Consider the following 18402-nt stretch of genomic DNA (forward strand, 5'->3'; position numbering starts at 1 on the left):
GGGAGAGGGTCTAAGCGCGCCAGCGGAGTTTCCCTTGGCAACTTAATACCTCCGAGAGTTTACAGCTACTTTATCATCGCCTCTTTTCGGAAGACGTCCTTCCCCACACCTTCTGCAGACAAATCATCAGACGGCTGGAAATTGCTTCGCAAACAACATAATCTGTCCCAAGCGCCCAGGCTCGACTGAAAGGAAACGTTCCCATCGCAAAGGCTGTACTTAAAAGTATCCAGTTGCAAGCCATATTTGGGGCGCCTTTAAAAGGCAGAAAATACCGATTTATTCCGAATGGGTATGGAACAGTTTCAACAGAAAGACATAAACCTGAGCAGAAAGTGTTTAAATTTTGAAAATACTATCCCAGACTAATGCCCGAAACTACGGAAAGAATGTTTGCTTTAACTCGTGGGATGTGCTTTTGATGGCGGCCGAGAGGGGAGTGAGATAAGTTAGTTTTACTGTTTGGCGTTTAACCCACTTTTTGTTAGCGTTCAAACGTGAAACCATGTTGCTTGCTCCGCCGTCAGCACACTTAACAAAACGATTAAACGAAAGCTGTGATTTTTTTAAAAAAAGAAAGGGTGTGTGTGTGTGTGTGAAAGCTACTATACAGAAACAAAAGAGTTTCCAGAAACTGCCGGCAACGTTTAGTTAAGATCTTGAGCGACAGAGTGATGAGAAACTTTGAAGAAGTCAGAAAGAACTTTGCGGAGAGTCTCTCACAGCGAAGCTACTAACCTTATGTCTTCCTCTAATTTTGTAATGCCCCAGCTTTCCATCTGCGTACATGATGAGTTTATCCATTCTTTTCAGGAGGTAGCCTATGTTTTCACAGCCCGGCTCACTGCCCTCTACCCACAAAATCTTGTCCCCGCGAATAGCCTTGCTGCTGCCCGGCTTCTGACCCGCCAAGGCGCCGTCCTGGAATTTGTCACTCACGTGCAAAGCCAGGACTTCTTGCAAGATTTTCTCGGCCGTCCTGTGGCCCAGGAAGCGGTCGACTATGCACAAGCCATAGGTTTTCATGCAAGGCACTATGTACTGTAAACATCTCTGAGCATCTCTGCGGTGCTCTCTGTGAGGCGCTTTCTTAGGTGGAGGGCTGGAGGGCAAGATGGCCCGGGCCTCCCCTGAGTTCCTGGAGCATGGGGTGACTTCCCGGGAGCCCCTTGCTGCCGGGCCCCCGGGCAGCTCTTCTCGGCTACCCTGGCCATCCTCCTCGGGGTGACTGATGAACATCCGCCTCATGCTTTCTACTGAGATTCCCCTGGGCTTGGCCGGGAGCTGCTCTGCTTCCCAGCCGGTGGCCATTTGCAGGCGGATTAGCGCGCCGTCCCGGGCACGAGGCATCCCCCTTTGGAGCAGCCACACGCTGCTTGTGGCACTGCCGGGGCTCCACGCGGGAAATGCTCTGTTCCCGCCCATCACTCCGCCGGATTCCACAGAGGACATGCCGCACGGGAGCGTGCACACGTACCTACGGGAGCGTGCGCTGCGCGTCCCCGACATGCTTCCCTCCCTTCCTCCAGTGCCGCCGCCTCCCCCAGCCATCCCTTGGGGACACGGGGTTGGGAACACGCGAGATCCAACGAAGCGCACGAAAAAAGCTCCCGGGCAGTGCCGGACGTGCAGGGAGCGACTGGATGCTGGGATTGGGACGTGCCTCCGCTCACTTGGAACGACGAGTCACAAAGAGGCGTCTTAAAAAAGCAGCCATCTCCATTCACTCACCTGGTGGGACCCGGTCTTTGTCCTGGAATTTTCCCCACCCTTGTTTCTGGAAATCCAGGAAAAGTGGTTACACCACAACTATTTTAAATACTAGCTGTGTAGGACAAAAATGTTTTTAAGTACTTCAGTACTTTCAAAGTAGAAAGTTCTAGGCAGTGGCTGAATGGTTTGTCTTTACAGTGATTGGGTCTTTATGGTCGCCTAGAAGGTGTAAATCCCTAATCTGGAAGGCTTCTCCGCTAAACTGTGTGGCTGAAAGCAAGCGGTAGTGTGACTGCTATCTGTACATGCACAAGGCGTTCTCTCTTATGTGACCTCAGATGTACCCCTCAAGAGACTCAGGATGTTCTTGGCTGTCAGACTCATATCAGCAATCTCAAATAATCTATTTTAGTTACTAATTCTGTTTCACGTAAAACAAACCCAAGCCCTGGCACATCCTAGCACAGGATCAAATCGAAAACATATAGGCACATATCTTGTTGGCCATAGAACATTTTTGGATATAAGCCTTAAATTTAACTGTCCAGTGTAGATATTCCATTCTTGGATGTCATTTACATACAAATCCTCCCCACTATTAAAAAAAAAAAAACAACCAGCAAGGCCTCACCCACTTTCCTAGCTATAATCTTCTTTCATCAAATCCATATTCAGTACTGAACAATTTTCAAAACTATGATTAAAAGACTATGGTTGTATGCATACTTTCTCAGAAACTAAATCGCAGGACACTGAGTACAACTTCTGAGTCAACATGCATGGGACTGGGCTGCAGAGCTATAATCCTTAAAACACTTGTTTGGCAGTAACTTGCTTCTGAGTAAATGTGCATTGGACTGCAACTGTACCATACTGCTTTTGAAAGTCAATCCTTTTCAAAATCTTTATTCATAAACTCTATCAAACATTCATACATGCAATACAATGTAAAATTCTGTGCCAAATTCATAGTAATAAGCTTCCTGCAAAATATTTTTGTTGACAATGTGGGGAATAAACGTATCTAAAATAATAGTCATAGCAAAGAAAATCAAGGCAGAGGTGTAGCTGTTTAATGAATCACATAATGATATCATTTTAAGACTAAAGTCTGGTCTCAGGCACATTACAAATGCAGTCTGCTTCATTTCTCCTCAAGTAACTGAAATGTACCTTGGGCCTTACTGGGATGTTTACCTCTAACATTCCCCTATTTTCATGGAAGAGTAGCAGTGGTATTTGTTACCTCTTTAGTTCCTTATATACAATTAGCAAACGTACATATTTCTTATAGGCAGAATTAATATAGTATAGGTGCAATGAGTATTTGGAGAGATTATTTCCTGGACACTAATAAATGATATCCATACATTATTGATATCATGGTACTGTGGAGCATTCACCTCCTGATTTTTTTCCATTCAGACAGGAAAATCCAGACACTTAATGACTAGAATAGCACTCTATCGACCAATATGTGAATCTTCTCCCTTTCACTCCAAGTACCTTCTGAATCCTTTATGCCCTGCCCACATTCAGTAATGTGTTGCCGCAAATTTTGCCGACAAGCATTGCATACTGAAATAAAGAAATCTTATAAATATCTGGGGTGCAAGTGGTCTTATTTATGGCATTGTTTTTCAGGTTTGAAAAGTAACATATTAAAGAGAGGGGAATCAACTATTAATAAATCATGCCTTGTATGTAAATAATGTCAATTTGGAATCTGAACAACTGAAATTCAATAAATGCATTTCCTTGTCATGGAAGGGCTTTACCTGTCCTCCTTGATTTATAGTGGCAACTTAAAGAACAGCTCCCAGCACTGGTGCTTAAATTTAAAACAGAGAGAGATTTACTATAAATCACATTTGATTGTGTTAAGATCTAGTTTCTTTTTAAATATGTTTTTCTTCAGCTCTCTCCTCTTCCACACGGTGGGTGCCCTGGTGTTTCAAAATCTGAACACTAAATCCTGCTGATAGATATACAGCTCTGCATGCAATCCCTCTGCTGTAATGCATACTTCACCAATAAAAGTCTGTATAAGTGTCACAGATGGAGAACTGAGCTAAGACCACTTCAGGCACTAAAGCATGATTGTTATAATTACTGGAAATGTCAGTTAAAATTGTATGGATTTTTAATTTTATGGATTTTTAATTTTTCAAATTTGTTTAAGATGAAATGCTGATGTACAAGTACGATATGACCAACACATTGTAAAGTGATCAATACTAGTTTTATATTCATGGCCTCAAGATTTTAAAAATATGTCTAAACATAATCTTCAAAACAAAATCAAACAATGAACACTTTTCATTTTGTTAATTGGGTAACTATGTGTTACAGAATTTCTGAAGTTCTGTAATACTATGATTCCCCAAATGAAGAGAATATATTTAGGGCTCTGGTGGAAGCTTGCTTGAACATCTGCTTGAACGCATGAAGCTGTCTTATACTGAACAATACCATTGGTCTTGGTGTTGGAATGCATAGTCATGTGTCAGGAGACCTATGGTGACCTTGTAGGCAAGAGGCTAATAGGTGGCTTGCCTTTGCCTGCCTCTGCAAAGAAACCCTGGAACTTCTTGGTGGTCTCCCCATCTAAGTACTAACTAGGGCTTATTCTGCTTAGCTTCCAAAATATGACCTATCAGGCTAGCCTGGGGCATTCATTCGGCCATTTAGAATATTTATATCTCCCCTTTCCTGTAAGGAGACCTAAAGGGGTTTACAATCTCCTTTCCCTCCCCGCCCCCCAAAAACACCCTGTGAGGTGGGTGGAGCTGGGAGAGCTCCAAAGAACTGTGACTAGCCCAAGGTCACCCAACTGGCACAAGCTAATATGGTTCACCAGATAAGCCTCCACAGCTCAAGTGGCAGAGCAGGGAATCAAACCCAGTTCTCCAGATTAGTGGGCATTTACTTTTAACCACTACAGCACACTGGCTGGTTACTATTGTCTAGCGACAGCTCGCCATTATCTCAGGCACAGGTCTTTCACTTCATTTACTACTGCTTCTTTAAACCAGAGATGCCAGGAACTGAACCAAACACTTTGTGAATTCAAAGCAAATGTTCTGCAACTGAGTCATGGTCCCATTTAAGTTGCAAAAGCATGAACAGTGGTTGACATGCAGTTAAGGCAGAATCCTGAATTTGGCAAATTCAGCACTTTCTCATTGAGATATCATACAACTGAATTTGCTCCTGGGATGCTCACAGTGAAGACAGTTATGAGTTTGGATCCACTGAACTGTTTCAGCAGATGGAAAGATTTGTCTGCAGAATTCTCATCTCCCTTATCTGCCACCACCCAGGCTGCTCCTGGTTGGATAGCCATATATTCCTAATGTAGTGGGTGGTGTTTTGGGAATCAGTAACTGCATTCAGAAGTGTTTTCAGAACAGAAACTAGTGAAACAATTTCTGCCGTTTCAACCTCTGAAGCCCGGCTGTAGGGAAGCCATTGCTGATTCCAAAGGAATTTTATTCATTCTAGTGTTATGTGTGGGATAGAGATGGATAGCCTAATAGTCATGCTTCGGAACAAGCCGGATTTGTTACAGGGGGATGCAAGTTATGTCCTTGCTCTGGACTGACACTCATCACTTTCTTATAGCCACAGATACTGAAGCACCAAATGCAAGTGATCCACAGGCACCCTCCCCCCCCCAAGAATATTCAACTGGTTGCCTTATTTATTAATTATATTTATGCTCCATTTTTTCACCAGATTGGCTGCCAAAGTATCTTACAAGTAAAGTAAGTAAACATATTTATTTAGACACTTTATATGCCCTCTTGCAGATGGTCACAAGTAAAAACAATACCATAAAACCACAGTTACATAAATTATCAATATTAAGCCATTAAAAGCAAGCCTTTAATAAAGCAGCATAAAACTAAGCATTTTTTTTAAAAAAAATCCATCAAAGAGTCATGCAAGAGAACCACATGCAGTTCATACAATGGCTATAAAGGGGTCAGCCTGGTATTCCTGGATTCCTAGAGAGGCATATGTCATCTTTTGAAGAGAAATAAAGAAAGTGAGAAAAAAGGAAAAGGATTAAAGGATGCGAAGAAAGGTACTGAATTAGCAGAAAATAGAAGGAATAGGCATGTCTTGCTGTGGATAGTTCTTTAAGCATGTGCTTGTCAAAGTAAATTGAATTTTCTTTATGGCCATTTTTTACATTGTACAAAAGTTTTTTTTAAGTTTCTTGCCTTGGGCCATATTTTATATCTTTTGCGATGGCCTTATATATGTACAGCTGGCATGCTTGGGCTCATAATCACCACATGCACAACTGATCTGTTACCATGTCTAATCACAGTAATTAAGCACAAAGTACAGTCATCCTAATACGTGCTCCTCTGCACAGAGACAGTTCTGAGACCGAAGAAAAAAAGCTGCATGGTAAATTCTTTCTTCAGTGTGCACACAAAAAAAGATACTGTGGTTTTTTAACCTCCAGAGATTAAGTCTGCTCTGCACTAGAGAGGCAAAAATATTTTCCTGTGGTATTCTGCACTTACACAACCTCTCATTTAAACTGTGTTGCTGCCTGTGCATGTTAAACAAGCATGTGTGGTTGCTTTGTGCAGGTAGCAGCCCAGTTTCAATGAGAGGTTCACGCTTTTGCCCTGCAAAATCATGCTTTGTAGAGAGGTCAGTTTGGCAACTTGAATCTTCTTAGGTCTTTTCTAGAACCTCCATAGAGTGAAAATGAGAACATAACATTATGCTATCACAAACAGAAGGTCCTCAAGGAATTGTGTGAGACATCTTATTTCCCCTGTTCCATCATCTCTTCTTTTCCTTTACTGAAAGCCCCCATTTGTAGAAACTGTCTGCTTCGTCTTCTTCTTCTTCTTTGATGCCATCTTTGGTCTAGCATTACTTTGCCTTGAATTAAATTTAATGTCTTCTGAACATTTTGAAATGGTAGCCTGAAGAATGGGAGAAATTGCTGTTGTGTTGGTGGGGGAAGGTGGGGAGGAATGAGGAAACCTGGGCCGTTTCCGCACGGGCAATTAATGGCGGCCTGGAGACGGCAAAAACGCCGTCTCCAGGCCGCCATTCACACAGGGGGCGCAGCTGCATCGCAGCCGCGCCACCCGCCCGGCCCGAAGCCGGCGTTTCCCCAGAGCACTTGGAAGCACTCTTGTTGGGGAAACGCCGCCGTGAAGCCGCTGCTGAGCGAACGGCAGCGGCTTCACGACGCCTCCCCCACCCGGCACTTACCTTGTCCCCAGGCCTCCGGCGCGTCGCCGAGGCCTGGGGACACGCCCCCCCTGCCCTGTCTTCCTTATGTTCATCTGTAATCCTGCTTTGGTATTTTTTTCTTTAACCATCAGTAGTCATTTCTGATCTCCGCTATTTTCTAATCTGGTGTCATCTGCATATTACAAATGGTTAATGTTCCTTCTACCAGCTTTCCCTCTGATATGTTGTGCATGCAAATTGAGGAGATAGAGAAAATATATCCTGACATATTTGTCTAACTTGAAACCACTATATTTCTTCACATTTTGTCCTAGCAGTAGTCAGTAGTCCAGCGTACAGGTTGTGCATCAAAGCAATCAGATGTTGTGGCACACCCATTTATTTGAAAACCAATCATAACTTTTTACAGCTTTGCTTTAATCCACAAAATGAAAGATGATTATCTTCTGAAATTCTGTCTTATGCTCCAGTGACCAATGTAAATTAGCAATATGATCTCTAGTGCCTCTTCCTCTTCTGAATCCACCTTGAACATCTGGCATTTCTCATTCCATACATTGTAACAGTCTTTATTATAAGATTTTGAGCATCACTTTACTTATAGCTGCTGTGGTCTTGACATTTTTTTAGGGATAGGAATGTAGATCGGCTGTTTCCAGTCTGTGGGCCATTGTTTTATTTTCCATACTTATTGGCATATTCTTGTTAAGATTTTGACAACAGTCACTACCTGTCTTTAATTGTGAACTGTCCAGATAGAGCTCCTGTGAATTAATGATAGCTGTGTTGCCTATAAACTTAAGCCACAGCAATTCAATTTTAGAAAAAGTCTTGTGCCCTCACTCTGTAGATAGTATACTGCAGTGTGTCAAAATTTCCCAGTTAATAAATGCAGCTTCATTTTTGCACTTCAGAAAATTGTACCAGTGGTCACCCTACTGTTTGCAAATGTGATTTCCCAGTAGCCACAGGCTTGTTCTACTTATAATCTTTTCTTGTCATAAGAACTTTCACAAATTGCTCTATTAGCAACAAAAATCAATTGGTTATTAGGGAATTACCATCAGTAAAAAGTTAGCAGTAAGCAGTCACACAGCTGTCACACTTACATAGCTATAAACTCATGCTGGGCAAATATTATACTTTAAAAAAACCCTTAAATTTCTTATCCTAATGTTTAAACTCTTTGGAAGCTGCATTAAAGTCTCTGACATTTGGTTCACAGGCTGTTGACTTTCAAAATGATGTCACCTTTCAACATGTCGGCTGCAGTATATATCAATGCTAATCCCAATCTGGCTGTTCAAATAAATTCTAGGGTTCATATGTACTCAGAAATGTTACTGTTAAGAGAGCCTTTCAAAAAGAAAATCCACTTCTATTAGTGCAGATTATCATAATGACCGCACATGTTTTTAAATACCTTACTTAACTTGTCACTGTCAAGTTGTTTTTTAGACACGTTGGAACTATTTTATTTATTGTAATCTCTGATTTTTTATTAGTTTTATTTCCTTCCTTTTAATAAGGATGCTCAAAGCAGCTAATAAAACTGAGCAAATGATTGACCTGAATTAAAACTAAAGAAAATGATTAACTGTTTCCTCCTCCTGCTGATGAAAGCTGACTTGCTCAATATGGCAGGCAAAGGAAGGCAGTTCTTTATGTCCTCCTTTTCCAGCAGCTGGCCTTCTTAATGGTTGCCAAGGAATAGCCATGTTCATCTGTTACAACAGAATAAAACAAAAGTCCAGTAGCAACTTCAAGACTAACAACATTGATTCCAATATGATCTTTAAAGCACATATTGAAATACGTATTATTAGACTTGAAGGTGCCACTGGACTTTTGGTATTGGTAAATCAGCAGCAGAGATTGGAAATGATGACAGATTTTGGTCCCACTGTCTGCTACTGACTATAATAAGAAAAAAATTGTATTATCTAAAATCTGCATTCAAGGGTACTATAACTGGAAACTTTAAAAGTGAGACTTTGAAGAGGAAACAGTTTTTAGATAATGATCTTAAGAAATTAGTAATATGAAAAAACCAATATAGGAAAAAAAGAAAAGAAAACTAATAACTTATTTGATGTTATAATCAAGTACACTTTTTTTTCCGGAAGGGCTAACTCTCTTTCAAAATGTCCTGGTTCACAGCAAGCTACAGTTCGTTTGTAATTACATCTGAACTAAATTGTAGGGGTTATATACTTCCAAACATGTACCTGAAGTAAGGGGAGACAAGTGACCCATTTTTTGGCCGAAGTTATCAATGTGAATTTTTGAACCAGTCTATCTCACCTCTCCCACAAAACTTGCCTTCAGGGAGCTACCATACTACTGGAGAGAATAAATAAATTGGTTTGTGGTGGTAGTCAAGGTGTGGGTAGATAGGGTTCTGTTTTGTCACCCAAATACTCCTCAGTACTTCTCAGTTTGGTTTCACTGACCTGGTTGGTCCCTGCTGTCTGATCTTGTTAGAACTTGGCTGCTAAGAAGGGTTGGTGGAGCATTCCCTCTGCCCACAAGTGTCCTGAGGAGATTTTCCCTCCAAAATTCCCCGTCAATTTAGGCTGTTATTAAGCAACCCCTTTGTTCTATGTTAAAATAAAGCAGTAACATGAATGTGATGGTTTTACTTTATATGTCCCTTTGTGCTTTCCCATTTGTATCAATAAAATAAAAATGTTCTTCTGCTGTTTAGCACAGGCACCCCTCAGTCAGGCAGAGGTCTGCTCTGAGGAAACACAAAATAAATCCCTTCACTTCTGTCAGAAATATAAATTTAGGCACCATAGGCTGTATGATTTTAAAAGACGAAAAATGATTTTTTTTTATTTACAGGAACAGAAATAGTTTTGTCAAAATACTAACTAACAAGAAATATGAAGCAGGTAAGTTGGAATGTTATTATATAGCAGTAGCTGATGTAACTTTCCTTATATTTGGTTACAATCAAATTCAGTTCGAGCTTATTCCTTTAAGATGTTGCATTCAGGCTGATATATACAGATATTTAAGTATTGGTGAAATAATATTCAACATTCAGTTCTCCTTTCTTTTAGGTGGATTCCGCACAGCGGAATGGGTTGCAGTTGTTACAAAGGAATCTGTTTTCCTTTTTCAGTTCACGTGCATTCCGTGCAGGCAGTGATTGGAGTCCATAGAAACAATCTGGTTTGCTTTTGATCCTTTGCACAGAGACACTTCTCTTTTTAAAAAATTTCCTGCGACACATCCATAGCTATGCAGACGTACAGAAATGAATCCCCACAACCATGCTGATCATCCCACATTGGCTGCACCTGCATAGCTGCACATGTGCAACAACACGCAATTAAAAAAAGAAAATTAAAAGGGATCCCTCTGCAACAGCATGGCAATAATTAATGTATTGTTGTGGCAGGCAGATTCTCTCTGACTATGAATGATGTGATGGAAAGGAGAGAAATAAAGCACTTCCTGCCTGGCCATTCACGAGGGAGCAGCTCCAATCCAGAGCAAAAGAGTTTTGCAAAAGAATCACTGGTTAAGTGATTTTCAAAAATCCCAGGTTGAGGAAAATAAAATGGGGCAAACTAATTTTGGAAATGGGACCTGTGTAAAGACCCCATGGTTTGTATTGCACTGTACACCCATTATATTTGCCCTATACAGAATCTACCTTGGTTAGAAAGTCCTTCAGATTATCCTCAGGTAAGTAATCCAAAATAGTTTTTCCTCACACAGACTTTAAAGACATTCCCTTGACTAGCTATTTCTTGCTCACATGACAATTTCCAGAGCAGGAGTTAGAAAGTCAATTTCCTCTCTTTTGTCTGTTAGAATCCCAGAACTCTCATAAGCCTCACTGCTTTGTATCTGAGTGTGGATTCCCTTAACAGAAGTCAGAATAGCAACCCATGTGTGTCTTTAGTGTGACTGTTTTATTACACGAGGGACTCAGTACAGATTCCTCTTTAATCTGACTCTCCAGTCCCTCAGAGTTGCTTTAAAACGACCATAGAATAATGCTCATACACACATCTGTTCACTAGCACACTCTGAACAGAACTCCCTTCAAAATCTCTACACACTGACTAATGAACTCTGCTTCTAATAGCCAGCCAGTCATGAGCAGTCCTCCCTTTAATCCCTGTGTGCTGCATTCCAGCTGCAGTAAATGTGACTAAGAGTTGGAATTCGTTACAGTTGGCCCTGCTGAGTATTTAAATAGGAGACCACCAGGAAGCTCCATGATTGGTATGCAGAAGGAGGCAATGGCAAGCTACATCTGACGATGTCTTGCCTTGAAAACCCTATAGGGTCACCAAAAGTCAGCTGCTACTTGACAGCACTTTACATACACACAGAGTCATAAAGTTTGGATATACAATGCATCTGAATATTTAAACTAGCCTGACAAAAATTATTTGTTAAAATACCTCTTTAATGAAACTTGAATTTGTTTCACTTCAATTTATCTCATCAATAGATCTAAACTCCAACCACTAGAATCCAAACAAGAAAGTAATTTCTACTTTTATTATTCCTGATGATTATATGTGACCAGTGGTGGGATCCAAAAATTTTAATAACAGGTTCCGATGGTGATGGGATTCAAACAGTGGCGGCACACACACCTCCAGTCCCTATTGGGCAGGGAGGTTGCTTTAGTAACCCCTTCTCGGCACTCAGAAAAAATTAGTAAGCACTTCTAGAGAAGTGGTGAGAACTGGTTGGAACCCCACCTCTGTATGTGACTGATATGACTATAGTTTGACTTGTTCTTAGCAAATGTTTGGGAACATTCATTCTAATGGACTCTTAATAACATGTGCTGTCCTAGAATATATTTGGTATGACTTGTCTCACACATATTTGCAATTCCCAGAATCCCTAATGCCAGACGGAAAATTGGGAAAACTAAGACAAATTTGCATCTATTCCACAGCTGTTCTAACTCATATGGAAGATCAAAGTGTCTTCTATTGTACTTTCAGAAGAGACTAAGAGTGCAAAGACCATTTTGCCCTATGGGCCTGCAATGAAGGCAGCTTGCCATATGACTTGTGGAAGATGCATTTTGTCTTTCTTGAATGGAAGAAGTGGAAGATGATGTGTTTGCTTCTCAGATGAGGCTGAACGTTAAAAGGACACTTAAGAAGTCTTTTCAGGAAAATTCTTTTCTCTGGCTTCTTTTTTTAGGCACATTCACACATTAATAGATAGTTGTATCATGACTGCTTTGGGACTACCTTGGTTTTGGAGTTATCTCTGAATGGCTCTTTACTATTTGTACACTTTTTAAATCAGTGGTTTTAGGTTGCATTTATTATATATTATAGAAAGAAATAACAAGAGCATGTTCAAGAGTAAATCCCTGAATACTGAATAGTATCATTGACACCAATAATTTCTTATCAAATTCCCACCTCTACTCTCCTCCTACTCCTGCTGTGCTTCCAGTGGTTTAGAAAAGCTGGTTGAAAGACCAAAACTGGCTGGATAACTCAGCAGAATACAATTCTATTTGTAATGTAACTTATGTCAGAAGGAGGGACTGGGCCAAGGTTCATCTGATCCAGCTGAACATTTCTTCCAGAGACCAAAAAGGAAACATCTCAGTTACATCTTGATCAAACAAACAACACTTCCCCCCTCCCACTACAAATGACAAAAATGTTTCTCATGCTTTTTCAGTATTTTGCTCTATTCAATATATGAAGCCTATTTGTAATCATAGAAAAATGATAAGTTACATGTCTCCTGAGCTCAGCAATTTGATGAATTCTTTTTAAATTTCATAAACAATTTCACCAATACTAAGTTCTTTTGTATCCCATTGATTTCAGCAGGAGAGAGTTAGAAGTGCAGTCCTAAGCCACTAGCATTAATGGACTTTAAGGCATATTAACTCTTCTTAGGATTGCAGTGTAAATCGTGTGCTCAGTACTTCCCCTGAAACTAATGGCATACAAATATGTTAAACTTTGAATGGGTTGTGTATTTATTAGTCAGTTATTGTGGTGTGATGTGATTAAATGTGTTTTCATTTGTACGTAAAGATGGACTGGGTGATGTATAAACATATTCTTTGAAACATTTCGGTGTCCAAAACTTCATTTAACATGCAAACGTGTACTTATGCTATAGAAACACCTAGTCATAGCAATTTATATCAGATGTTAAAATGTTAAAATATTTCCAAACTGCATGATAATACATTCATGGACCTGTATTACTAGAAACAATGTTATGAAACGACAATGATCTGAAAGAACCCATAATCCAAATACCCAGCAATACATTAAAATAAAAGCTTGCTTTTTTCTTAGGACGTAAGCTTTGTTGGCCCCAAAGAGCTTTCGCTGCAAAACTGAATTTGCACAGAGAATACATTGGTTCTTGGAAGACACAGAATAAATGCAGTAACTCTAATTATTAGCTAGACCTTCTAACATGTCATGCCTGCACTCGGGCACTGCTAGTGACACAAAGCTTGTACAGTTCTTTGTTCCTTGAGTGTAGCTGAAGTCACATGAGGAGAACACATGCCTTAATTCAAGGCAGAATTATTCATGTTCCTTCTTTGCTTATTTATAGAGGTTGCTCACCCAAGACTGGTGGAAATAGAATGGGTGGATTTATATATTCCATGTGAGACACACTGTGTCAACAAAGTGCATTATTTCATCTATAATATAACTTAAAAGTAGCCAAATCAAAGTGATCTATAGAACTTCATAAACTGGGTAGTGGGGGAGGTTTCCTTTGGGTAGTCATCTGCCAAACTCTATAATCTGTAGTTAGCTGACAATGGGACTATGATTGCCTTCTGTTTTCTAATAACCCTCTGTCCTTTTGCTAGCTGTCCTTCCATTCTTTCACCAGGAGCTGTATATTTTATTTGTTTTGACCTATACTTGGGAACTGGGGAAGTCAATGAAACCAATTCCCAGAATAATGCAGACGGTATTGCAGGTCCTGCAAATGAACTCCAATGCTCATACAAACAATGTGAACTTATATTTATATTTGTGATAGCAGGTTGTAATATTCTAGCATATTCTGATACTGTATATTCTGTAGCAGTCATGATTTTTTATTATTATTCCATCACTGAGATGAAGAGTGCTGAGATGAAGAAGAACAGGTAGAGTTATCCCCCCCTTTCTCTCCTGCAAGAAGACTCAAAGGGGTTAACAATCTCCTTTCCCTCCCCCCCTCACAACAAACACCCTGTGAAGTGGGTGGGGCTGAGAGAGCTCCAAAGAACTGTGACTAGCCCCCAAGGTCACAGCTGTCCCACCACCAGTTCCAGGACTGGTTCTACAATCCTGGTTATTCACAATGTTAGCTATGCCAAGTTTTAAATATAAACTATAATTGTAGGCATTTGCTTTTAGAGCAAAAGAATAGGAATGACCACTTGCAGAGGATTACACCCCACATTTCAGAATCATTGAACATATCTTCTGTGTTGAAGGTGACAAGTCTGAAGCAACGGCTCACGCAGAGGTACAAAGGGCAACCCATGAAAACATGCAGTGGGCCTGGATTTAGAAGGGGATTGTGCCATAAATCATGCAGTCATACCCACTGTGGAGACATCAGAATGATCACCCATAACAGGGGGTCACTGGAACAGAGTCAAACCATATAGTGCCTTATGCAGAGATGTAGCAGGCCACCTTTAAGTTCACAGCAGTATTTAAATACATAATTAATTAGTCTCTCATGATGCATTAGCACATTCTTTTGTAGCACATTAATATATTCTAGTCACAGTTTGAGAACTGCTGAATTATGGAATGATTGTAGAAATTAACTTTTATTAATAAGAATGCAGAATGTAAATTCTGTTTATTATCAATGTCCTATTTAATTTGCTTACATCTGAAGTAAAATGCTTTCCTTTAGGTTGGAGCTACTCATATATACCACCAGGAAGAGGCTAAAGAAAGCAGCCCATTAGCAAGGCCATCTTCTATAACATAGAGGAAAACTATTCCGGACATTCTTCTAACCAAACTAAATCAGCTAGCAGTACCTGAGCATATTTGTAAGTGGATCACAAGCTTCCTAACAGATAGGAAACAGCAGGTGAAGCTAGGAAAAATTACATCAGACACCTGTAAAATGAGCACAGGGGCCCCCCAAGGCTGTGTACTTTCACCACTTCTCTTCTCTCTGTATACCAATGACTGCATCTCAAACGATCCATCTGTTAAAATACTGAAATTTGCAGATGATACAACAGTGATTGGTCTCATTCGAGACAACGATGAAACCGCATACAGACGGGAGGTTGATCAACTAGCCTCGTGGTGCCACTGGAACAATCTAGAACTGAACACACTTAAAACCGTAGAAATGGTGGTAGATTTCAGGAGAAACCCTCCCATCCTACCTCCTCTCACAATACTAGACAACACAGTATCAATAGTAGAGACCTTTAAATTTCTAGGCTCCATCATATCTCATGACCTAAAATGGTCACCTAATATCAAAAATGTCATCAAAAAAGCACAACAAAGAATGTTCTTTCCGCGCCAACTCAGGAAGCTCAAACTGCCCAAGGAGCTGCTGATACAGTTCTACAGAGGAATCATTGAGTCTGTCATCTGCACCTCTATAACTGTGTGGTTTGGTTCTGCAACCCAACAAGATCGACACAGACTTCAGAGAATAATCAGAACTGCAGAAAAACAATTGCTGCTAACCTGCCTTCCATTGAGGACCTGTATACTGCACGGGTCAAAAGGTCTGTGAAAATATTTACTGACCCCTCGCATCCCTGGACATAAACTGTTTCAACTCTTACCCTCTAAACGTCGCTACAGAGCACTGCACACCAAGACAACTAGACATAAGAACAGTTTTTTCCCGAATGCCATCACTCTGTTAAACAAATAATTCCCTCGATAATGTTAAACTATTTATTATATACTTATTATATAATTACTGCACTACTTTTTTCATCATTCCTATTACCCATCTCCTCCCACTTATGACTGTATGACTATAGCCTGTGCTGACATTTTATTTTATTTTATTTTATTTTATTTTATGATTTTACATTTTATGTTTTCATTACTACTGATTGTTTCCTGATTGCTTACTAGACCTATATGACAATCATTAAGTGCTGTACCTTATGATTAAGTGCTGTACCTTATGATTCTTGACAAATGTATTTTTCTTTTATGTACACTGAGAGCATATGCACCGGAGACAAATTCCTTGTGTGTCCAATCACACTTGGCCAATAAAGATTCTATTCTATTCTATTCTAACTTACTTTGTGATGAGATATTATCATACTGTATCTATGAAAGCCTATACCAGAATAAAATTTTGTTAGTGCCACATAATGTGTCACAAACTCCTGTTTATTGTTACTTCAATAGCATAACTAGTGAAGGGTCTGTGCATTGTTCTTGCTTACATTTGAATTCTACATAATTACATTTCATGCTGTACATTTTGCATTTCACAGTCCCTTAACCCTGCTATTTTTATTTGTCTTCCTACATAAAATGTTTATAAAGTGAAGATTCACTCATTGCATTGGAAGAGAAAATTCTAATCCACATAATTTATGCTGCAATAAAATTTTCACATTGGCTCCTATTTATTTTTGCTGCAACCAACTTCCACAGCTAACCCTCTAGAATCATATTGTGAGTTTTTCCTGCTCTTAAATTAACCAGTGGCTGGCATTGATAAAGGAAAGGAACTTGATGGTGTTACATCCCAAGTAAGTGTACATTATAAGGGATGAGGTAAAGTTGACACTTCTGGGTGGTATCCCAATAACATACAAAACATGCAGTTCTGATTTTTACAGAAAACACTTTGTGATTCAGTTTAGCAATTTAATTTTATTTCCAATATAGATGACGTTCTGGCTATCTTAGCTCCCATTTTTACATTTGTTTTCTAGCTCTTATTAATTTTTTCTTCAAATCATGCTTTATCCATGCTTTTTTCATTTTCTAGTTCTTCAATCTACAAAAAGACAGTTTTGTAGGAAGATGAAAGAATGTGTTTACAAACTCACTGAAAAAGCATCAAGGAAGTGACATGTGACATGTGAGCCCCGCCCAGGAATGCCCCGCCCCCAGAATGCCCACCCACGTCCCCATCGTGCCCTGGCCAGCTCCATTGGTGCTACATCATAGTTTGAGTCCCACCACCATGGGAACCTGTTACTAAAAATTTTGGATCCCACCACTGGTAAGGGGGCTAAAACGCTGCTAGAAAAACAGAAAGACAGAGAGAGCCTGTCAGACAGTTCTTCGTTGGGGGTTCTGAAGAGAACAGCTCGTGTTCAGTTGAGAGCAGAGTCTGTGGAGTGAAGTCTCCCAGTTCTGTCTCTGGTGTAAAAGAATTCTGGTCCAGCTCAGATAGCTGGCAGGATTCTAGTGACTCTCCTCAAGCGAAGGGAAGAAGGAAGGCACTGGCTTTTTGGTGCAGAGTGAAGCGCCGGCCAGAGGCTTGTCAGTAGACACTGACTAGACCTAGGAGTCTGTCCAGCCCCTGTACCATACCAGTCTGGGAAGCCCCAAAACCTCTAGGTAGAGCGGGTTTGGTGTGTGTGTGAGGGAGGCTGTGTAATGCCTGAAACTCACAGGGCCAGGACTGTGTGTGTGTGAAACAGTGGGCAGTGGAAGAAATAAGGTCAAGGGTGTGTCTGTGAGGAAAAGGAAAGTATATTAAAGCCAAGTCGTTTCTGAGAGACACCTGCGTGTGTCTGAGTGTGGGTTAAGTCTGAGAAACCTAAGTAATAGCTGAAGCTCTGTAACTTTCAAGTGAAAAGAACCTCTCTGAAACCATCAAGTGTTGGTACCTCTGAACCAGTTTAAGAAGCCTTTCTTTTGTTTTTAAAATAAATTTAATTCATTGTGTTCAAGTTACCCTCGTGCCAGCCTGCCTTTGTGTGTGAGAGGTTGAAGAGTGCCTGTCCTGAGAGACTAGAATCCCAGCCAATTTTGAGTTCCCTCCATTTTTGTATATGGGACTCAGAAGGACATTCCCCTCAGACCAAGAGTGAATGTGAGGTGGGATCCTTTATTATATTTGCCAGCCAGAGGCCAGTTTTGGGACTCCTAGTTCCTTCTCTTTTATGGTGGCAGCAGAGTAAAAAGAAGATCCCTGAACACTAGCCTGGGATATTTTGGGTGGCAAAGGAGACCCCGCTGGTCAGTTTAGTGGGAGCCTTGATTGTAGGCCACCCGTCCCATTGCAATTGGTGGCTAGTGGTGGGTTAATATCTCTCTCCCTCGCCCTGGAATATTAAGCGACCCTGTTACAAGTGGTGGCTAGCGGTGAGATAATATCTCTCCCTAGCCCAGAATATAAGGACCCCGTTACAACACACCTTTCTTGTGCACTGGCTTGGATCCAGCCAAATGCCTGCAGAGCACAGTTTTCTTGCTTCCCTTCTTCTGTTGCAGCCCCAAGAGCTCA

At 40.5% G+C, this 18402-nt stretch overlaps 1 protein-coding gene across 1 annotated transcript in view; it reads right to left on the reverse strand.

Annotated features, from left to right (window-relative positions):
* EGLN3 (egl-9 family hypoxia inducible factor 3) overlaps positions 1 to 1391 on the reverse strand; it is a 39870-nt gene extending 38479 nt beyond the window's left edge. Inside the window, exon 1 of the mRNA XM_048485837.1 lies at positions 739 to 1391. Coding sequence (XP_048341794.1) covers positions 739 to 1350 — 612 coding nt within the window. The 5' untranslated portion in view covers positions 1351 to 1391. The remainder of the gene's footprint in view (positions 1 to 738) is intronic.
* Positions 1392 to 18402: the final 17011 nt, after the last annotated feature.

Source organism: Sphaerodactylus townsendi, linkage group LG02 (genome assembly GCF_021028975.2).
Source record: "Sphaerodactylus townsendi isolate TG3544 linkage group LG02, MPM_Stown_v2.3, whole genome shotgun sequence".
Classification (NCBI taxonomy): Eukaryota; Metazoa; Chordata; class Lepidosauria; order Squamata; family Sphaerodactylidae; genus Sphaerodactylus; species Sphaerodactylus townsendi.